Source organism: Nipponia nippon, unplaced genomic scaffold, assembly GCF_047370975.1.
Source record: "Nipponia nippon isolate SJK-2023a ecotype South Korea unplaced genomic scaffold, ASM4737097v1 scaffold_29, whole genome shotgun sequence".
In the NCBI taxonomy this organism is placed as follows: domain Eukaryota; kingdom Metazoa; phylum Chordata; class Aves; order Pelecaniformes; family Threskiornithidae; genus Nipponia; species Nipponia nippon.
Window position 1 is genome coordinate 6,458,294 of NW_028262346.1, and position 23,772 is coordinate 6,482,065.

A 23,772-nucleotide genomic window follows, 5' to 3' on the forward strand; every position below is an offset into this window, starting at 1 on the left:
GCACAAATAGCACGGCTACTGATTCAGCTTCGGTGTAGCTACTGCCCTCTTTAAAATAATTTTTTAAAACCTGGAGCAATGTTCTTCTTTTGAATTGCTAAAGGCTCCATCAAAGCTTGGCTGGGGTCAACAGAAGTGCATGGACTGGGATACCTGCAGTTTGAGGAAAGAATTTGAGCACATTTTATCTCAAGATAAGTTTTATAAGTTTCTTAGGCTGATATACGAGAGTGCAACGGAAGGTCACTAAGATAGTCAGGGGGCTGAAGCATATGGCATACTAGGAAAGTCTAAGGTAAATGGAGTTTTTAAGACTTGAGAAGAAAAGGCTAAGGGGGAATCTAATTGCAGTCTTCTGCTGCTTAAAAGGAGGTTACAGAGACCATCGATCCAGTCTCTTCTCAGAGGTGAACAGTGAAAGGGCATGAGGCAATGGACACAAGTTGCAACAAGGAAAATCCTGATTGGATATAGGGAAAAAAATTCTTCCCAATGAGAGTGATGCAGCCCTAGGATGGAGACCCACAGTGCTGGGGGAACCTCCACCCTTAAGATTTTAAAAACTCAGTTGGACGTGGCCTTGCAGTTAGCCCTGTTTGGAGCAGGAGGTGGGACTAGACACCTCCAGGTGCCCCTTTTAACTTAACATTTTCCATGACTCCATGATTCGTTTCTTCATAATATCATGCCACACTTCTCTGCCGTGTCTGGGCTCAAGTTTCCATGGCATTTGCGGAGATGTGCCTTGCCAGACACTGTTTCTTGATGCACTGCTTCACTCAGGTATGGTCTCTGTTTCTGTTAGATGGTAACAAAAATGGTAACTTGAAGCCCTGTCTCCTCCCTTCCCTACAACTCCCCCAATTTAGTGAGAATTAACTGCTAGGTTTTTGCTGTAGGCAAGTATAATGCCTTTCTCCCAGTAGACTGATGCTCCATTAAGAGCACATTCAACAGGACACATAAAGGTGGGTATTTTATTAGGTGTTTGTTGGAGTAACTTACTGGCTTGTTCTAAATAGGTTCCTATTCTGTTCTTATCACCAAATGAATCTGAGCTCATTCCCGTGACACATTAGACAGGTGACCCACTTGGTGGATGAGGGGAAGGCTGTGGATGTTGTCTACCTGGACTTTAGTAAGGCCTTTGACACTGTCTCTCACAGCATTCTCCTGGAGAAACTGACTGCTCATGGCTTGGATAAGTGCACTCTCCACTGGGTAAAAAACTAGCTGGACGGCCGAGCCCAGAGAGTGGTGGTGAATGGAGTCAAATCCAGTTGGCGGCCGGTCACAAGTGGTGTTCCCCAGGGCTCAGTATTGGGGCCGGTTCTGTTCAATATCTTTATAGATGATCTGGATGAGGGGATTGAGTGCACCCTCAGGAAGTTTGCAGATGACACCAAGTTGGGTGGAAGTGTTGATCTCATGGAGGGCAGGAAGGCCCTGCAGAGGGATCTGGACAGGCTGGATCGATGGGCCAAGGCCAACTGTATGAGGTTCAACAAGGCTAAGTGCCGGGTCCTGCACTTGGGTCACAACAACCCCATGCAACGCTACAGGCTAGGGGAGGAGTGGCTGGAGAGCTGCCTGGTGGAAAAGGACCTGGGGGTGTTGGTTGACAGCCGCCTGAACATGAGACAGCAGTGTGCTCAGGTAGCCAAGAGGGCCAATGGCATCCTGGCTTGTATCAGGAATAGTGTGGCCAGCAGGACCAGGGAGGTGATGGTCCCCTTGTACTTGGCCCTGGTGAGGCCGCACCTCGAGTACTGTGTTCAGTTTTGGGCTCCTCACTACAAGAAAGACATTGAGGTGCTGGAACATGTCCAGAGAAGGGCAATGAAGCTGGAGAAGGGTCTCGAGAACAAGTCTTATGAGGAATGGCTGAGGGAACTGCTGTTGTTTAGTTTGGAGAAGAGGAGGCTGAGGGGAGACCTTATTGCTCTCTACAACTACCTGAAAGGAGGTTGTAGTGAGGTGGGGGTTGGTCTCTTCTGCCAAGTAACAAGTGATAGGACAAGAGGAAATGGGCTCAAGTTGTGCCAGGGGAGATTTAGATTGGATATCAGGAAAAATTTCTTCACAGAGAGAGTGGCTCAGCATTGGAACAGACTGCCCAGGGAAGTGGTACAATCACAGTCCCTGGAAGTATTCAAAAAACATTTGGATGTGGTGCTTAGGGTCATGGTTTAGAGGTGGACCAGGCAGTTAGGTTAACAGGTTGGACTCAATGATCTCAGAGGTCCTTTCCAACCTTAACGATTCTATGACTCTGTAGTATCTGTTGCATACTGTTTTTTCTGTCACCTTTTCCCAGAAGGAGAAGAGTGTGAAGCATTAAATTTTGCTGGCCTAATTTTATCTTGTGCATTGCTTTAACTTGTTTGGGATTAGTTTGCATATCTCTATAATGATTGCTGTGTGTTTGCACAGAGAAGGCAGGCAGATACTGCGTACTTAAAGGAAAGGTACTGAAGTTTTCAATAACTCTCTTACATCTCCTTTAGACTTAATTCCATACTGGCTTCCAGGAAAGGTCTGACTCTCTAAGAGATGAGCTTTGTCCGTAACTTATGTCAGAGGAATAAATTTCTTCCTATGCTTTCCATGCCTGAAAAGGGCCAATATTATGAAGACCATTTCTCAGGACAAGTCACCACAGCAAATATTGTCCATAGCAGAGAGCTCTGTTTAGCCCAGAAGTGCTCAGTACAGGTTTTGAAGCTATGACCGAGCTCTACCCATGTCCTACCACACTGTGCACTTTATAGGTTTGATCTTTGCTCTCATTCAAATGGTGGTTGAAGTTTAGCTGAAGTTTTTTCCCTTATTTTGGCTCTTCACAGATCATCCTGAAGAACCTGACTAATCAAGAAGTGGCCACATTCACCTACAGTGAATGGCTGTCAAAGCTGAAAAATGCCAAGGGAAGTCTTGTATGTGAGATGCCAGCTGTAATAAATGATGAGCAGATGATGGAGGACACAACATACACTCTTCAGGTTAAAACCAGTGATGTTGGAGGCAAGTCCATGGTGGATATTTTATGACTTTTCTAGCATGAAGTTTGATTTTTAGCAATGGAAGACATCTCCTGCTTAATTTGAAATTATGTTTAAAAAGTGTAATTTAGCCCTACTATGCTGGAACACCTCCATTTTGGCTGGCTGTTCATCATGACTGTTATGCTGAGCACTGGGCATAAAATATTTAGACACAAAGCCTAGATTTGACTGCTTGCTTCTTCCTCTGAAGACACCTTAACAGAAGCTATTGCCAGACCATGTTGCAATGGTCAGGAGCCCCCTTTTTCTTTTTGGTCAGGTAGGATGGAAAAAAAGGCTATGGTCAAAGCTGGTGGACTCCAGGTTTTCAGTCAGCACTATCTACTTTGGTCAAAGAGAGGAGCAATAATTCGCCCTCCTTTTCCAAGTATTTTGAGACCATTTATCTCAGGCCGTGAAAAACCATCCCTAAATGCACACCAGATAGAAGAGGTAGAACAGATTATAAAGAAAGCTGCAGAGCTTCAAGAGCCAAGAAATGGGATTTCCGTGTCATTTCCTGGGATCACTGCCTCTTTTCATGAGAACTTCTGTCAGGCTGCTGAATGAAAGCTGCAACCACATACAAGCTACCTCGTGCCAAAATGAGGCAAGTTAGACATTATCTTGCAGACACCTTGTTTGAAAGGTTGACCCTCAAAGGGGATTCTGCCACACCAGTGCACATAATCACCTCTTGATCTCTACTTCTCTTTCTTTTTTCCTTTTTTTTTTTTTTTTTTCTGGATTTACCAGTAGTAATTTATGCAGCTTGTGAGGTTTGATCTCAGAATATCAAAATTCCCCTGGCAGAGTGTCTTTGTGCCACCTCACCATTTTTTATCTATATCTGCTCTGCCTGCTGCTTGTCTGAAAAACATGTAGTGAAATATGAAAAACAAAAGAGAGTGAGGAAGATTTGTTTATGTATCTGGCAATCTATCTAATATAATGGTAGACCTTTCTGTGACCTTTTTGTGAAACCCAGCCCTAACTCACAAAGGCGATGGAAACAGAAATGAGAGGGGAATAGAAGATGACAGCAACAGCAGACAGATCTGCCCTTCCCATTGAATGAAGGATGACGGGTATTAATGACAAAACATTTTATTTCATTACGAACAGTGACAACCATTAGGAAAGAGCAGATTACAGAGAAGTTTCAGAGAGTCTGTTTATGATTAGATCACACAGTGCACTGACATAATGCTGAACTTTATCCAGCTCATCTGAAGAGGGTGCAAGTCATGAACCATCTCCCCTCTTTGATTGTTACGTATTCCACAATTGCTCCTCGTTGGACCAATTCAGGAAGAAAGACATATTATTCTTGACCATTAGTTTAAACATGTAATATCATCTCCTGCCACACTGACATTGTCTAGGGACAGTAATGCTGCACAATGAATAGAATCAGACGTGTTTATTTCTAGGTATAAAGATTTTCTCTGCAACAGCTTTCAACTTTCCAGTGCATCAGAGGCACTGAGGAAAAAAAAGAAAATGAAAAAGAAAAAAGAAAATGAATCTCACCTGTTTGTCACTCTCCAAAAAATTATACTTCTGGTCTTAGTTCCTTCTAGTCTAGACTGTCTCTGGTCAATTCATCTGGGATAGGAGTCTTAATCAATGGTCTGTATCATCCTCTGGAGGGTCTCTGTCACTCTCTGTTCATCAGATTCTGACAGAGAGCACAATTAAGTCAGGCTAGATGGCTAAAGTTAGGGAAAATGAATCCCACAAAAAACATCCTGCAGCAAACTAGAAGACATCAGCCATTTCCTCCCCACCATACACACGTTTAACAACAGTCGTGTTTTACTTTTTCCTCAGATAAGCCTTTGAGTTACAGTCTGGCTTTCCAGAAGTCATTCAACTCGGATGATCATGTAACATACAGAGGCTGCATCAGGGAAAGACTCCTCTCTTGCAAAGGTCAAATCCATAGGCCACCAGAAGTACCTCAGGTAGCAGCTCCCAGAGTACACACAGACAAGGGGAGAAGAGGTTGTTATGGCAGACAAATCCCAAGTCAGATGGGGAATCTTTGGTTAAAACGAAACCTTGTTTTCCTTTTGGTCTTATAAGAGAAATAACTCACAATCTCATTTTCTTCAAGGTATGACTCACAGACACAGCTGCAATAGAGTTGAACCATCTGATGGCTCTTTCTGTGGCACAAAAATGTCCTCTCCTGTTAGTTTTGATTTATGCAGAATTTCTGTATTCTATATGCAGGCATCATATATATGGTAATGCAATAAAGATGGCGACAGAATAAATACTGCTTTCTCATTTTCCAAGCATTAAAGAAGCAGGAAGTTTTTATCTCTGCTGTTATAAGATTAATTAGTATGTTGTCAGCTCAGCTACAGCCTACAAATTACATAATTTAAGACAGTTGGTGTCAGTTCCTAGTGCGTTATTCAAGTCTCTGTTAAGTCAAAAGAAGGACATTCTTTGGTCTCAGAAGGCTGTGACTCCAGCCCACAGTTTGTTTAAAAATGATGCAGCTGCTCAGTAAGTATCATAAAATCATAGACACTTTGGTTGGAAAAAGCCTCTGGAGGTTATTTCATCTATCTTCCTGCTCAAAGGACTATTGCCAGCACCAGGTCAGATCAGCCAAGGCTCTGCCCAGCTGAGTGTTTGACACCTCCAGGGATGGTGATGCCACCACCTCTTCAGGCACCTGATCCAGACCTGTACCATTTTCCTAATATTTTTTTTATGATGCCCAACCTGAACCTCCCTAGCAATTTGTGGCTGTGGCTCCCTGGGGTTATGGTCTGACATCTCCACAGCACAGGACTCTTTCATCGTTATCACTTTCCCTCCATGTGATCACAGGGGCCCTTGTTCACCTGACCCAGCTCATCTCCCTTGGCCTTTCCTCAGTCATGTGCCCCAGCTCCTGTCTATCTTAGCAACCATCTGCTGAGCCCTCCTCAGTGTCTCAGCATGACCCAGGGATTCAAACTGGCAGCATGGTCTAAGTGTGGGCTTCTCAGTGCTGAGCAAAGGAGATAAGATCTTCCCTTCAGCTGCTGGCCATGCTCCTGATGTAGCCCAATATGCAGTTTGCCTTGAACACTGAGAACTTGCTGTTCGCTCAGATTCAACCTGAATATGAATGTTATTGCTATAACCTCTGGGTCTTCTTCAGCTCCCCAGCATGTACATGTGCAGGGTTTATTCCACCCCAGACACAGAACTTTGCATTTCTCCTTGCTGAACTTCATGGGATTTCTGCTTGCCCAGACCTCAAGTTTCTCAAGGTCCATCTGGGTTGGAATTCTGCCATTCAGCATGTCAGTCACTCCCCAAAATTTAATGTTATCTAGAAATCTGCTGAGGATGCACTCTGTCATTGTTTAGGGTGTTGATGATGAAGTTCAGTGCTGCAGACCCTAGTATTGACCCATGAGCTATTGCACTCATTGCCAGTTAAGGCTTGTGCAACTACAGTACCTTCATCTCTTCATTTATCAAATTTGTTACAGTTCCTAAATGTGCCTGACAGTTTCCTGGAATTAACAACAGCAACAACAACAAAAAAAAAAAATCAGAGAGAGACCCAAATAGGTGAAATGTACATTGATTCAGCAATTTCTGTTCTTTTCTTTCCCATCTCCTGCTAATTGCTTGTGAGGGAAATGTCACGGCATGAGGCTTCTTCCTGTGGGGAAGGTTTTGCTAAGAAACAGTTGGTTCTGTGCTTTTTGAGACCTTGCATTAATTGGGAGCCTGCTCCTTGTAAGGAAATGGACTTTAGTTTGCTTTGTTCCTCACCTCAGCAAGCTTTACAGTCATAAAAGTTACTGCCAAATAAACTGCCTGAATCCCTAATGCTTTCTCTTCCTTCTTAAGTCCTTCCCAGGGAATGGCTGAAAATTAGCCCCAATTTAACATAGGCAATTTTTCATGTGGACACCAAATGTTGCTTTGCCTTTTCTCTGTATGACTCTTTTTCTCCTCCTTTTTTCCTTCTTTTAATATTTTTTTCAGTCCTTCTATAAGAGCTGTGATTTCTTCCTGATTTCTGTATTCAAATAATTATCCCGAAGAAGTGGTAACTTTCTCAAAAAGTTTTCAGTCCCCCCAACTTTGTGTCTGCATTGTGTTGTGAATGGAGCTTTGGGAAATACTGTCCGTGTGGTCCAAAGTGGATTTATGATCCTCTTGTGTAAGAAATGGCTTGGCAGGCAGTTAGAGTTTTCAAAGCTGCGATATCTAACTGAGGGCAGCAGATGCTGAGTTTCTTTGTAAGACAGATTTAGGTTTGATGATCTCATTTTCAATTTCCAAAATTGAAGGGCTTTGGTTCTGACACAGCAATGAATGTCTGCCCACGCAGAATCAAATTTCTTTCTATGAATCTGCTTTTTTATTATGGCATAAAAAATAAAAAGCAATAATTTTGGTCAAATTGTAAATAGTGCCAGGTAAAATTGTTGTAATACCTTCACCTAAAATGTTCTTAAGGTCACTGCAGGTGGTGGTTTGGCCTTGAAGTCTCCAAAAGTCAGGAAAATTTCTGCAGCAAAATATGGGCAGTCATGGGCATATGAAATTCAATATCAGGTAATAAGGATCATCTTAGAAATTATTGTTTTCCTAACATATACATAAGAAGAGGTGAGGGTTGGTGGGGCAAACTGTTGTATAAGAAGCTGGGACTTTTTCCATCAACATAGCGTGGACAATATTTTGAGAAACAGGAATACAGAAAGAAAACTTACGGGAGGGGAAAGTGGGCCACAAGATGCCATAGCGGTTTGATTGATGATCTGCGTTTCTCATTCAGATCCCCGTGCCATACAGCACAGGGAGAGCAGCACAAGACAGACCCCAGCTGACGTGTCCTGGGTGCCACAGGACAGCTTGGGGAGGTTGTGGGACTGCAAAAGGAGACCACAGTGTGGAAAAGGGACTGTGGCCCAGTGGGAAGCCCAGGACCATGTGAACTAATACTTTGGCTGTAGCTGGAAAAGTTAAAATATGTTCTTTAATGCTGTTCCATAGATTGCTGGATGTTGCTGGGTAAATTACTTTGCTTCCCAAGCGACCTTGGAAAAATGGGAGTCATGACACTGACGTGATGCAATGAACAGTGCTGCATCCGGAGCAGAAACTCCTGCTTCTTCTTAGTACTGCTGTCATCACAGTCACCATACCTTGAATGCAAGGATGAAGCATTCCAGCTGTATTTGGGGGACAGGCTGGAAGGGCTGGCTTCCTAGCTGCCATGGGGTGTCTTCCTTGCAGGATCCTGCACAAATTCACTGAAATTTGTTAGCTGTACCCAGAGAAACCTGATCATCACTGCAGCCTCTTCCAGCCTGCCTTTACTGCCTCCATTTCCATGCAGTTGGAGGCTGGGTGTCAGCCCTACACAGCAGGCTAACTCGTGACAATGATGTGCCTTGCTCTCTCATTCCAGGAGCAGGCACCGATGCCAATGTGTCCTTGATCCTGTTTGGGGAGAACGGGGACAGCGGGACCCTGGCTCTGAAGGAGTCCAACAAGTCTAACAAGTTTGAGCGGAACCAGATGGACGAATTCAACTTCTCAGACATGCTGAGCCTGGGAGATCTCTGCAAAGTGCAGATCTGGCACAACAACAAAGGTCAGGGCAGTGACCTGGTGGGGTGGGAGAGGTCAGGACAGTGTTTTCACTCGAGGAAACACATTCTCCTCCGTGGACATGGGGCAGGCTGAGGGCACTGTTCCCAGCTCTGCTGCAGGCTGGGTAATCTCAAGGATTTCACCTGGATCCTGTGTCCCAGCTTGCCTGTCTAGACATACCCCCTTCATGCAGGAGACCATCTCCCCACGTGCTGGTGTAGCATCTGCTCTAATGGGTCAGCTTCAGTCAGAGCTTACAGCCACCACTGCAGCACAGATAATGACAGCTCCTCCAAAGCAAAGCTATCCAGCCTGTTATCCCAACACACCAACTCTATTAATGCAATACCTTTTTCACAGGTGAGTATGGCACTTTCCCAGCAATTTAATGCTATCAGCCTGACACCGACACATGGGGTAATGCAGCCTGGCATAACATAGTGAGCTTTAGAAGACAGAAATAAAGATCTGTGTCTGTCTTTATTAAAATCACTACCTCAGATGGTGAGTGTACAGTGCCTGACATTTCCCTGCTGCTGGACACTCAAACTTGTTTCACAAAGAGCAGAGCAGCACTGTCGTAGTCATTTGTGTTGTTATTCAGGTACCAGGCAGCATCTTGTAACAAATGCATCACTCACACTGCTGTGATGACATCTCATCCCATCCCTTCTTCATCTAAAAGGGATGATCTTGCATTAGCAATGACTTGCTCGCTAATGTCAAGCCCTTGCTGCAGCCCAAAGGTGAAGCTTGATAGTTCCCATAGACCCACCTGGGTCAGTATTAACAAGGCTGTTAGGGCAGTAGTATTTATCGAAGTCCTGGGAGGAATGGCAGCAGGACTACCCAGTTGTTACCTTGTTGTACTGAGGCAGATGTTTTATGGCTGGGCTGGGGTTATATGTCAGTATGAGTTTGTCCTGGCCATCATCTTCTTGACTTCTCCAAGTTGTGGCAGTTGGGGAAGGCTGCATCTCATGCAATATTAATAAAAGATGCTACCTCTGGATCAGACTTGCCCACTGTAAGTTTTCCTCTGTATTGTTATTCAAAAAAAAAAAAGAGAAATCTGTATGTGAAATATGGGAAATATGACCATCCGCCTAATCTGGCTTCATGATTGTTTATTCCCAGCCACTGCAAGCTTCAGGCTCATATTTATCACTCCCACAACACAGGACAATTTAGTTGTTTAAGCTCGGTAACATCATGTTATATAGCTGGTGCTGAAAGCAGTAAGTGAGACCATTTTACCTGATTTTAGTTGCCAAAACACTTATTCCTTGAATCTGCAGTTTAGGTGCTGAAATGGAAAGAGCTATCAAAATACCCATGGGAGTTTTTGCTCAGCAAACAGGCGTCTGCAGTTGCAAGGGTGGTTTGGATGTCCTTTGGAGAGCAGCAAGAAATCAACATGGACTTGCAGATTCATTTTCAAATATATTACAAGCTAAAATGTCTACAAAGTGAACATTTTCCTCAAAAGGAAAGGCATTGTGGCTCCCCAGTGGTCAGTTGTGCTAACAGAATGAAATACACCCACCAGATCAGAGCTGATCCTTAGGGCTCAGGCAAGCAAACAGGCTGGGACGTAGGAAGATAAGAACTGGGTCAGACCGAGGGTCTGTCAAGCCCGGCAGCTGTTTCCAACAGCAGCATCACTGGGTGCCTGAGGAAGAGGGGCAACTGAGCGAGCGTGTGTAATCCTTCCCCGATCCTCTGCATCTTACTATGCATAGCTCAGGGCGTCTCCTGAACTGGATATCATTTTTGTCCGTTAAGTAACTTTCAGTGAATTTTCTCATTCAAGCGCTTGTCCAGACTCTCCAGGAGACATTTAGCACCCACGGCATCCCGTGGCAATAAGTCCCATGGGTCTGCTCTCTGCTGTGTGACAAGAGAATCCTGTTAATCTAGGCAGTTTTGCTGCCTTTTCCTTCTTGCACAAGTGATCACAGTTCACCTTCTCCCTGACACTGATGATGATGTTGATACAGGTTGGGGAGTTACCACGTTGTAGCTGAGCTATGGTAATTGCTATCTGCATGCTCTTGGTTAGTGGCAAAGGGAAGTAACAGAGTTTAGCCTTAGGCTAAGCAGTAAATAGGCTCAATTAGTTTAAATTTGCTGTAGGCTGTAGAGCACATACCCAGATATCCACCACAAGTCAGCTAAAATAGTAAACCATGTGTCCAGAACCTGAAAAAATACTTCATATTTATGAATATAAATACACATTGCAATCTCATATTCTCTTTCCTTATTTCCCTCTTATCACTGCTTTCTATTTTTAAATAATAGTTAATAGGGCTTTTACCAGACCTAGCTGACTGCATTGTTAAGCCTTGGAGAAACAACAAGCTCAGGTTTTGTTTAGCAGAAATGTACTTGTTTTTCCCCCCAAGAAAGGAGGACAACTGTAGTTTAAATCATAACATATGTTGTCTTCATTGTTCTTGCATTAGTCATGTGAAAGACATATCTAAAACTTCACACAATGCAGTATGACAGTTTGTTGGGTGGGTAGAGTATTTATTACTGCTGGGATCCCAAGCTATAGCTATCCTTTGCATATATGCCTGCTCTCTATATATAATTTATATAAATTGGCTGTGCCACTGGTTAGAAATTCCTGGCTCTGTTTTTTGGAAAGGAGTAGTGGGGTCAGGGGTTGAGGGTCATGTATGTTTTTAGTCAGATGCTTGGGGGACTTTGGATATTAAACAAAAACTTGCTTGTATTTACCATTACTTTGAGGCATCAGATGTTGATCATTCTTTCCTTTGGTTTTTTTTTTTTCTTTTTTGGACTAATTGGTTCTTTGCCAATGGTCTGTGGAAGACAGCCTCACACTGGCCTACCCCATTGCTCCTCACATGCTGAATACTTGGAACATGGATGATATTATTTTCCTAATTTTCTTAATAATCAGCCTCAGTGACAGCATCAGCCTGTTTTGACTCACATTAGGTGCCTTTAGCACCTAAGGGCTAGTTAAGGGAACTACTAACCATTACAAGGCTTCTTTTTTCTTTCAGACATCACCTGGTCCCAGCAAGAAGTCAATCAACCTGCCCTTATTTCAGAATAAAAAACATTTAAATGGCTTGCCCAAGGTGGTTACTTTGCCAGGAAGTCCAGTTGAGCATCTGTTTCCACCAGCAAAGTTTTGCTGCAGTGGCTTTGCTCACAGTTCACATCCCACTTTTGTTTATCCTTTCACTGAAATTTGACTGCAGCAGGGTGTTCAGAGTTGAAAAGGGAGTAATTGCAATGGCAAAGTCTGTTGGAAGGTCTTTAAATAGCAAACACTGCGTTTGTCTCCTCTAGAAAAGCATGTCAGTTTTATGATCCCACTTTAATGCTTTTAAATGCTGTTTTCCCCACAAAAACTGCTGAGTGGCATTTCCGTATGAGATATAAAGGAAGAATGAAGCCCCCATCAAATTCCTCTGACTTCAGTAAAATTGATTAGGAAGGAAGTCGGCACTCATTTGAAAACAGGTTGTGTAGAGACTTTGCAACTGTAATTTCAAGGAACTTGTTCCTGATTTTTTAGATGTTTAGAGCTCACCAGTGAGAGTCTGGTAACAATGAATTGCTGTGAATGAAATTTAGTTTTAAGTTTTGCTCCATGTCTTTTTATCTTGCTCCTGTTTACTTTCAGATACTGATGTTCGACCTAATATATTTAGACTCCCTGAGCAAATTTAATCATTTCCAGACTCCCCATCTCCTGATCTCAGATAGGCACTATGTATTTTCTCATATCTCAGTTCATTTACTTCTACATTTATGCAAGATCAGTATCTGTAGGTCTGTAGAAATACTGGCTTTCTAAATACAGGCCTCAATTTTTTTCTCTGTTTTCAGGACTAAATCACCATTCTGGAAGAATGGCTTAAAGTTTCTTAGTATCAGAGTAATGGAATTATTTACCTAGAAAAAGCTTCCCCCCCCCCCTTTTTTTTGTTGCCTTTTTCTCCTTGCAACAAGGAGATACGGGAAATCTGGATTTAGCTCCCTCATCTGCCTGAGTAGATTTGAACCCAGATGATAAGCAGTCTTTCTAAAGTCATTAATTTCAGATTCTTGATTATCTCAGTTGCCATCAGCCAAGGGGAGCCAGGAAGAGTCTAATTATGGATAAACCAGACTTCTCTGTGTTATTATAGGAGCAAAGGCAGAAGTAAATAACCAGGTTATGCAGCCCAACTTCTTCTTTGCCTCAACAGTGCCTTTCTCGCAATTACACCAACCGCTATGACATTGTCTAATTGAGTTTTAAGTAGCCTGACTGCCTCAATGACTCCTTTTGGGTGGCTCTTCCAAAGAATAAAGTATCTTATTCCCCTTTCTTGATCTGGACCCAACTCAAAAACATTAGTATGCCCTTGTTTTACCTTTTCTTTCTTGGAAGGATCTACCTTTTTAAGGAGCAGCATCTTGGATCAGATCTCAAATTGCCTAGGCCTTGAACTCTCAGCACATCGCTTTTCCAGAGATACGTTTCTGCAATTCACAGACATGATTCCAACCCTTTTGGGCACTTGTAGGCCATAAATTATTAAAAGAAACCTAAAGATCTGCCTTTTTAGCCCCTTGTAAGGATTTGCTCAACTATCAAACTATCAGACCTGAGAAGGTCTTTTCTAAGCCCTCTTCTCAGTGCTTGACTCTTGCCTCATAAACTCTGTTAATCCATGGGGCAGATTTCTTGAATAGTTTCTGCTTTAAATAAAAAGTGAAAGGAAGAGAAATAGATGTGTGAAACTGCCCAAGGAGAGGAGAGTCCATTATCCCCCTTGTTTTGCTAATGGCTCAGTACAGAGGAAGACGTCAACTCCTGCATCTTTCTGGATGGATTGAATTCAACACCTTAGACAAGGCACAAACAGACATGCAAGCTGCAGACCTGTGTAGCCTGCCAGCAACCGTGCCATGCCCCCTTAGTCCTTCAGATTGCCTAAATCTGGCTTCGGCCTCTCAGGAGACCCCAGCACCAATCTGCAGAGTCCTCCTCACATGCCATGCACCTACCTCTCTCTTCAATGACAGGTTTTTTCCTTACACTCAACAGTCCTATCACAAAGATGTGCTACAGGCATTACAGCGCAAGCAGAAGACACTGCAAAGATCTCACAGTCCGGAGTTGACATAAAGTAGAAAAAAAAAAAAAAAATCTAAGCAAATAAAACAGCAAACTTGGAGACAAGATGAAGACTTCAGTGTTGACCTTGCACAGTCATTCATTTCTTACCAGTCTTCTGTAACTGTAGAACCCTTCACTATAGAGTGGCAAGAGCCCAAAAGGCCAGATATAGCTGTAGAATTATCAATTCTGTAAAAACTTCTCTTTTCTACAAGCCTCCTTTGCTCCTTTTTGGGAAAAATTACTCTCACCCTTCTTTAATGCTTTTGCACCAAGTATGCCTCAGTAGAACACAAAATATGCTTCAATTGCAAGAATATCATCTGAGAAACTGTTATACCCTCACTCTGAGCTGTTAAGTGTTTTTGCACAGGAGTAGTTTATCTGTAAGATGGGGTGAGGGGTGGGGGGGATGTCTGAGAGTAATTTATGGGTGGTTTTGACCTGAGTCAAGTCCTGGAGTGAACCAGTTGCATAGACAACAGAGGAGGGGGGGCAGGGGACGCATTTTCTAAAACTGTCCTGTGTTAAGCTTTTGCTTTGTCAAAGATTTTGAGAGGTTTTGCATTGCCTGTCTGCTCTGATAAGAAACATCGTGGTGTGAACTAACATTATCCTAAAGGAGAGATATACAAAATGGATCTATTTTTATTCTGCCACTGGCTTGCTGAATGACCTTGCGTAAATCACATCCCCATACCTCATTTTCAATTATGTAAATTAAGGATAAAAATTATTCACCTTCTTAAAGTGTTTGAGATGTACTAATGCAAAGCTAGATGCTGTGATTTTAACACCTCACAATTAACACTCCATTTCTAGCAATCCGACGTTGCTATCAAAGCTCCCACCACTTTCTGGGTGACGTCTCATGTGGTGGGGTTTAGGGATGGATGGTCATTTAACCAAGCAGGGGATAAATAATGTCAGAGAACACAAGGCTGATGAACTGTCTTTGCAATGGTCGTTACTTTAAGTTTCAGAAAATGTGAAAAAAAAAAAAATGCAATTAGGGAGCTGAGCAGCACTGGTTGGTGGTTGCGAATGGCTGGGCAGCAGCAATTCTTCACTGGCCCCTGAGCAGTCAATGTCCTGAGCAGGATTTTTCTTTTACTGCTATGGGAACATAAGCACCAGTTATGACAACTATTATCCTTGATGGGGCATCAACCGCTTTGAAAACCAAACCAAAGAAGATCTGCTACAGATAGACAAGGGATAGGGAGGAAAATCAATTAATATGGCTGCAAAGAGTGGAGACAGTTTAACTTCCATGGACATGTGTGCATCCAAGCCTGGATGTGGATCTGCCAGCATGGATTTGATCCCACCAGCTCTCACTTTGCAAGGAATAGTTAATATTCAGTAAAGCAAGGTCAGGGACCAGGTGCCTGGTGAGTGGTGAACCCACCAGACTTGATTCATTCTCACTCTTTTTCTCCCATCCTCCTATGTTTCTGCATGTGTCAGAACAGCTTAATATTTTAGGGGTGAATATAGGCTGGGGCAAGTGGTTACTGTTCCCAAGAGGAGCTAAAGAAACTTCTGGTGCTGCAAGTTGGAGTTTTAGTTAAATGAAGCGGTAACTTCATTATCTGTGTTACATCTACTGCTTCTAAAGTCAGACTGCTTCTAAAGTCAGACACTAATCACTGCAGAAATGTATGACAAGGAGCTTACAATCCAACCTGTCTGTCCAACATCAGGAAAGCACAGACTTTTAGCATCACCAGGGAAAAAGGCAAAATGGCCCTGTGAAGACCTTGCAGACGTACACAGAGGGTCCTTGCCCAGCATCATCCAGTTGTCAGCTTGGGCCCTTTTGGAAAGGAGGATAAATGGGACAAATAACTGCTCTTTTGGATAAGGACACTTGGGGAAGAGAATACATTTCCCTACATGACACTAAATTATACAACTGCCAGAGTCAAGCAAGCAAAGTGATTCTGTTTTCCCCAAAGCTCTTCTCCTCCTCTAATTACATTTGAAATGTTTTGCATGTCATTGAAAATGTCACTTCCAGCTGTGGACCATTAAAGAGCCTACGTGGCACAGCCATGGGTTTTATTAGGGCAGGTTTGCTGCTAGGGATTTCGATGGCGGCAAAACAGGCCTGGAGTGAAGTACCTTTTGTTACAAACATTGAACACTTGTTATGGTGACAAGAGATCTTCCACAAAGGCACAGTGGTGGCCAAACTATTTTAAAGACTGAGACCTGCATAATCAAGCGGTAACCACTCAGATACGTGCTATTTCTTCGCTTCTGCCCCAAAGCAGTAAAGGAGACAAATGTAGTGGTGCTGGTTTGTACCAGGGTCACTGCAGAAAAGCCCATGATGCTCTCCAAGGCATTTGTGCAGTTGATTGCTTCCTGAGCCCTTGCTCTCCTGGTACTCCTGCTTGGTCAAGGTGCCAAAGGGATACAACAAGATCTGCTCTCTCTTCTGCAAGCACTGAAAGTTGAGTGATGGAGCAGCTGTGGCTTTCATGGTGGATCAAGATCCACCATCCAACAGTATCCTGGCACTCAGGGAGAAGGCTGATTAGCCAACGCTGCAGAGATCCTCCAGTTTCTCCTGCATGGCCAGGCAGTGTGAGCAGTGGACACGACCTAGGAAAGTCCTTCCACCCTGCTACAACCACACCACTTTTCTGACTCCTCTTCCTCACTCCCTCACTGATGCCCACTCCATAAACCAGCTTGTGCTGAGGATTTGGTGGCTCCAGGGTTACACCTGTGTATGGGATGTAGTTCCCTTTCCTGTTATTTCTCAGGTGCTGTAATGTCTCTGAGCCCATTGCTCTGCAAAAGCCGCACAGAAACAGAAGGTGGAAAGAGGGTAACATCCTGAAACCAGGATTTCGTGACCTGAAAAATGGTTCTGCAAACATGGTTTCTTCTTCCACTGGTGTGCCCCCTGGCATGCAGAGCCAGCTCAGCAGAGGGAAAGTCTCACATTTAGACTCTGTGCACAACTGGACTTTGTGTTTTTTTCTATATCAATACAAAAAGAAATCGAATGTATCTTTTCCCAGTCTGAAACAAGAGAAAAACAATTATTTTTCTGGTAAAGCAGAATAATTTCTTCAACCCTGAATCAATCCTTCCAATTGCCATATCAGCTTTTAAATGGGGTTTAATGCTGTGGCAGTGAGACCCTCGATGTGATACCACTCCTGACACTAGGAAACATGGACAGGGTAGGAAGATGTGCTGCTCTGGACATAGCCAGTACAACATTCACCTGGGGTGAATTATTTCTCTCGAGAAATGAAAAGCACTAAAGGATACTTTTACAGCTTTGTCATGAATGAGCAGTTAGGTTGCTTAAATAATCACCACCACAGATATTTGCAAACAGTGATTTAATTTATAAAAGGATGATTTAACAAAGTTCGATGGCAAGGTTCACTCTATTACTTATTAAATGAATGGAATATATGTAGAGAGAGAGAAGGATTGAGGCAGAAAGGAATACAAGGGGGGAGTAAAGGAGGCCCTCCCGTTGAGCCATGAGGTTCGGAATGGACCCCCTTGCTTTCTAAACTCCTTCTCAGAGAGGAGCCTAGGTGCGGCTGGATCCAATCCTAGTCTCAGACTTGGTCAACGGTTTATATGTCTAAGGATTATATGTATTTAGCAGCAGCTTAGGTTTATTCACAGTAAGGAGAGAATCACAAGAATTTAGTAGTAACTAATCATTGGTTACTCTAGCATCTACAAAGTGATGAAATAAAACTTACTACAATATTTGTATAATACACACACACGTAATCACACAATGGGCCTAATAAAAGGTACCTCTTAAAATCCCTCGCAAGTTTGAATGCGCAGATAAAGGTACCCATCAAAAATTGCCCTCGAGTTCAGTGAAATACTGACTTCAATGATTGTCTCAACGGGCGAAGGGTTGAACCTCAAGGAGTGAAGGGCACCGGAGATCAGCCCAGGTCCTGTTGCTAGGCCTCCGTATGCAAACTTAAGAGTTCGCAGTTCTGAGAGGCGTCCCCACTCAGAGGGAGATGCTGGCGCAGCCCGCTGCGGTCCAGGAGAGCTCAAAGAGTCTCCCGTGGTACCGCTGTTTATAGGGTTGTGAGATGATCGACTTTAGGCATCAATAAATTTCCATTCTGGCCACAGCTGCAGTCAGTTATTGCTGAGTTCTCATTAATCTCAGCAAGGCAGGTACGATCCTCCCGTACCGATCGGCCCAAGTTACGATCCACAATGAGGTGTTCCCAAGCTGTCAAGGGGTGACTGATGATGCCAGGTGGGATCAAGGCATTCTTGTTCCCCAGCTCAACCATGCAAGAGTGCCTGGTAAAACCAAGGGGCACTTGGTCACCAGACTCATTGCTCAGAGGCCAAACATTGGCAGGGGTCCCTGGGGTCGTAAGGTGGTCCAGAGGAAGGCGGGGGGGACGCACCACCACAAGCTTCCAGGTCTCCTAATCTAATTTAAGTTGCTAATCATCACAAAGGAAAACAGGAAAAAGGAAGGACCAGTTCTAGTGAGAGGGAAGAGAAATACTTTTTCCTTAAAGCAGACAGGAGGATACTTTGAGGCAGTAGCACCATTTTTCTAAGAAAGAGTGACCAGTCAGCTCCTTGTTTCAAAGTACCCTTGTGCTGTAAAGGACACCCTGTTGGCATGTGCTTTTCAGTGTCAATCCCCTGAGAGAGCCCAGAGCTTGCTCTTTAAATAGCCCAGAGCTGATAAATGCATCTTTCGCAGGGAACACCAGGAAAAGCTGCACTTTGTGCTCCCTTTGCCCTCAACTCCAACATATGCTGGAAAGTCAGCTCTGGCCCATCTCTCCCTGTGATAAAAGAGCAGGTTTTTATTGCAGCTTTCCTGGTGAGTGGCTGCTGGGACCAGGATGGAGAAGAGGGAGGAGGGTATGTGCATCTCATTCAGTCTCTCTCCTGATACCACTGCTTCGCACTGATCCTGTCCCAATCATGCTGTTCACTGCTGGCAACAGGGCTAAGATCACCAATTTATTCTATCCTGGTCTTCAGTCGTTGATCCCTCTTGCTGGAGAAGGATGGGATGTTTTCTTTCTTTCATCCTGTACTGTTTTAACTAAAGTTTAAAGGAAGCAGAGCAGCCTCCTGAATATGCTGCAGAGACGTTCATTGAACTTAAATGGAAATAAGCCTGCCAAAAAGATTAACGACTGACACTGCCAACATGTTTAGAATAAATTTCCAAACAGCCCCAAAGAGCAAGTTGCTCCAGTTGGAGCCTGGTGGGAGCCCTGGGGAATTTGGTAAGATATGCCCTGGAGGCAGTAAACTGGTGAGGATCTGTGAGGGTACGGCATGCCAGCTCGCCCCCAAAACCCCTTCACACCCTTGTTCTGCTGCTGGAGCCTGGAGGAGGTCATGCATGTTTGGGTGGTGCATCCAGCTCCCCTGCCTGGGTGCTGCACCCGTGGTATTTGCACAGGTCTTGTCATTGGTACATGGAACTGTCCTCCCAGTGCAAGAGAGATGTGGACATACCGGAGAGAGTCCAGTGAAGGGCCACAAAGATGATTAAGGAATTGGAGCATCTGTTGTATGAGGAGAGGCTGAGGGAGCTGGGACTGTTCAGCCTGGAGAAGATGAGGCTCAGGGGGATTTTATCAATGTGTACAAATATCTGATGGGGGAGTAAAGAAGATGGAGCCAGACTCTTAGCAGTGCCCAGTGACAGGACAAGAGGCAATGAGCACAAACTGAAATACAGGGAATTCCAATTTAAACATAAGAAAAAAGCTTTTTTCTCTGCACAGGTAATCAAACACTAGCACAGGTTGCCCAGAGAGGTTGTGGAGTCTCCATCCTAGGATGACCTGACCGGACACAGCCCTGAGCAACCTGCTTTAGCTGACCTTGCTCTAAGCAGGGGGTTGGACTAAACATTCTCCAGATATTCCTTCCCGCCACAATGATCCTGCAGTTCTGTGCCCCCTCCCTTTAAGGGGCAAGTGGTGTCTTTGTTTGAGGTCTGTGCTTTGTAGCAGGTCTTTTCCTAGCTTGAAGGGAAAAGTACAAAACAGGAATGGCTGTGGCGCTGGTAGAGAACTGACAACACATGGTGTGGAGGGATCACAGTCCATAAGAGCAGGGTGACTTGTTGACATAACTCAAAAAGGTGCCATCATTTTCTTTTCAGGGCTAAAGAAGATTAATATTTGCAAACTAAAAGGAAGTAGGCACATGGCAGGGAGTTCTTGGAAGAGCAAGAGCTGTTTAATGTCTCTGGGATATAAATAATAAGTCAGCAGAGATCTCTCATCATGAACATAACCTTTCTGTGTCTGACTAATAACAGGACTGGTAAGTAGAACTGTCAGAACCTCCCATGCCCCCAAGCTCAACAAGGGCTTCTTCTATTTCAACAAAGAAATCAGGAAAATGTTCCCAAATGCCCTTTTTATCATTTTCAAGTTGCTTTTCCACTGAAAAAAAAAAGGAAGTAGAAAACTAAAAGGGAGCTATGACTCCTCAGAAGGTCCCAAGGCAAAAGTTAGGTGATTTGGTGGTCCCTGCCAGAGCATCCATCACTTTAGTCTGTCCTACATTCATATCCAGTCACAGCATTAGTGAATTCACCCTGGTTGCTTGGCAAGATCAGGATAACACAGGTAATTTTCTTGCATGTGCTAGCTGGCAGGGTCAAAGGAACAAGTTGTAATCTACCTTCTGATCTTCAAATCCAAATATGAAGGGTTTGGGGGCCATAGAAAAAGACACTAAACTCTACAGCTTGTGGCCAACTAGTACTCCCAAAATGTGAAGGGACCCCCACAAACCATGCACACACACTGCTATGTCTTTTTTAATAACTATAGACATATGTGGTAGAAGGATGGGGGTTAGGTGGAATGGGAACGCGTATCTTTCTTTTGGCTTTCAGGCTTCATGTTTCCCTTAAAATGGAAGGAAGAATCATGTGCGGTTTCTGTGACAGAAGCTGCTCCATTAACTTTTCCCCCAAACCCTCTGATTTCCAGGAGATTTCATGCTTCTGGGTCTTGCAAACAGTTCTGCAGGGCCCTGATTTCCCTGGGGCTTTGTAAGGGTTTGCTGCCCCCAAGCCACAGTAATGCTTCTTCCTGGGATGGTTCCTGTATTGGTGTGCTGACAGGGGGCATGCCAGCCTCAGCAGTCCCTGCTCACTGCTGCTGCTACTGGTATTGCAAAAGCCCCATCTTGTCCAAAGTACTGGTCAAGGACAACAGATGGCCAGAGAGCTTGAAATTTAGCTTATCTGGGACCATGCTCCAACATCCTTATATCTGATCAAAAGCCAGCGAGTCCCTCAAAAGCATGGCCTGACTCTAGAAGGGAAATCAGATTATAGTCTTGAGCAGGTTGTCATTGCTTTTGGTATCAGAATGACACCATATTCACTCATGACATTATCTGAAGCAAATATAGATCATTTCTAGTACCAGCAGAGTGCTCCTGAGGAGAGGTATCTCACCCAAGCTATGTGAAAATATCAAAATCTTTTTTATTTTGTTGTTTTACTAGGAATTGCACCAGGTTGGCACTTGGAATATATTGATGTGAAGGACTCTGCCATGGACAAGACATTTCGCTTCCAGTGTGATCGCTGGCTGGCTAAAGGTGAAGATGATGGGCAGCTCATAAGGGAACTGGCTTGTGCCAATAATGACATCTTGGAACTGAAGGAACGGACTGGTAAGTTTAAAGTTGACTTGTGGCATTTGTTGAGAGACCTCAGAGGCCATAGGACCACAACTCCTGCAAGCTGCTCCACTAAGGGTTCCCATGCAATAGGCATTTGTATTTGCAGGCTTTAAGGGTTGGATTATTTAAGGTACTCTTTAGTTCAAAAGTGCAATGCTGTGATAAGAAATAAACAAATCAGGATTTATGAGGAAGAAAAGGATATCATTCTGGGTTGAAACTTAAGAGGGGCCCGTCTGCAGAGGTTCAATCCAGCAGTAAGCCATAAGGACACATGGTTATGGTCTCATTAGAAATAATGGCCTTGAGTCTTTGAGGTGGAAAATAAGTTCAATCCTTAAAGCTTTGTAAGTAACATTGCTCCAGCTTTCTCCTTAACATGTTCTGGGCTACTAGCTCAAGTATCCCGGCTGAACATGATGGTTGAGCTTAACACCCCATAGCCCTGGGTCTGCTCTGGGTAATTCCACTGAGTCCAAGGTAATTACACTGGTGTCTAATGTGTTGAGTGAGGCAGCGAGCAAGAGCTACTTAACCGCACTGATGATACGCAAAGCGCATCTCAAGAACTCCTGCACCACAATGCTCTTCTTCATGAGAGTCCTGGAGAGTCAATAATCACATTACTTCAGTGTGATTTCACTCTGCCCCTACAAAAAAACAGCCTTATGATTACCATTTTGGGTACTTACATGCCACCATGGCATCTGAGCACATCCTGTTGGATACATGGATACCCTCACTGTCCCTGTTATGAACAGTGGCACAAAACCTGTAGGATTTGGGCTGTGTTAAAAAGGGAGTGCTTAACACAGCAGGGAGCTGGACACAGCTTGTTCAAGACCAGCTTTGTCTACTCTTGCTACCTGATCGAGCAGTACTCATATTTTTCATGTACTCTATCCCTGCATGAAATCCAAAGCACATAGAGGTCAAAAGTCCCACAGATTTCAGTGTGGTTCCATCCTTATTTTGCAAATGCTTTCTTGTGTGCTGTGATAAATATTAGGAAGAGAGTTTTTAAGCAAAGTGACAGCCAAATGAAGAGATCTTTCTGGCCATCTGCTCTTCCTTTTCTGTTTAACATGTGTGTTAATTATGCTTTAAAGCCTATGAGATTGTCACAGTAACAAGCGACAGAGAGGATGCAGAAACAAAGGAAAACATCTGGATCATCTTGGAAGGAAAGCTGGGCCGCTCGAAAGAATTCCTTATGGAAAACTCCTCCAAGAAAAGGAGATTTGAAAGGTAGTGGGACTGGATGGTGGGCTAGAGGAACTCTCACCAGCTGTGTGTCTTCCACAAATGCCACCTCTTCTCCAGGATGGTCTACAGAGTTGTCTTTGTGCCATGCTGTTCCTCATTCCCCTTCCAAAAAGGCTAAGGGCTTCTTACCTGGAGTAAAAGGAAGATGTAAAATTAGTTTCTGATGGGAAGACACAAAGCAGGTTTAAAAATAAGAAAAAGGCATTTGGTAAAAGGAAATGTAGATGATGCATGTGTGCATGTGTGTCCTTTTGTATTAGTACATACAAATGGGCTTCTGGCGAGCCCCGGGGGAGGCTGTGTATTTTTGAGCTGGGAGGAGCAGAAGGAAGCTGGAGGTGTTTTTAGTTCCTTTTACAGCACCTCGCTGGCAGTGGGAACCAGAGAGAAAGTGAAAATAGTTGGAGGTTAAATGTTGTCAGAGCTGCTCAGATTTGACTCTCCAGACGAATCTGGGGGGTAAGACTGAAAGATCACTGTCATGCAAGGAAAGCCGAATATCAGCCTCGTGCACAGACGAGCTGGAGGTGTGTCTGTGTAAAGTGGGGCAGATTCCTCTTCCCATGTGGGACCAAAGTGCTCCAGATGTGAGATGGATTTCTACTTTGCTTAAGGACACAGCATGCCCTTAGGAGATGGGAAACTCTTCAAAGCCACAGACTCTGCTGATGTTTGGTTGCTTTCCAGGGAGGAAAGGTTTTTCTTGCGGCTCTGTAAAGGAAGATGAAATTACAGCTGATGTGGACTCTAGTATGAATGGCTGAGATTTCATGTGAAACATGAAAGATCGGGAGGAGCTTCCTCCTGACCTTCAGCTGATGGAGTCTACAGTGGAGTTAAAGACACCACTCTCCAAAGCATTAGTCACCATCCATCCTTGGAGGCAGGTTGGAATAAGGACCAGTCCAAGGAGATAAACCTAACAAACAGATACGTAGGGGACATGACAGGGAGCCAGCCAAGGGTTTG

At 44.0% G+C, this 23,772-nt stretch overlaps 1 protein-coding gene across 1 annotated transcript in view; it reads left to right on the forward strand.

Annotated features, from left to right (window-relative positions):
- Nucleotides 1-23,772, forward strand: part of LOXHD1 (lipoxygenase homology PLAT domains 1) — an 86,124-nt gene that overhangs the window by 57,708 nt on the left and 4,644 nt on the right. The window contains 4 exon segments of the mRNA XM_087763652.1: nt 2,847-3,024; nt 8,488-8,673; nt 21,358-21,528; nt 22,647-22,785. Coding sequence (XP_087619778.1) covers nt 2,847-3,024; nt 8,488-8,673; nt 21,358-21,528; nt 22,647-22,785 — 674 coding nt within the window.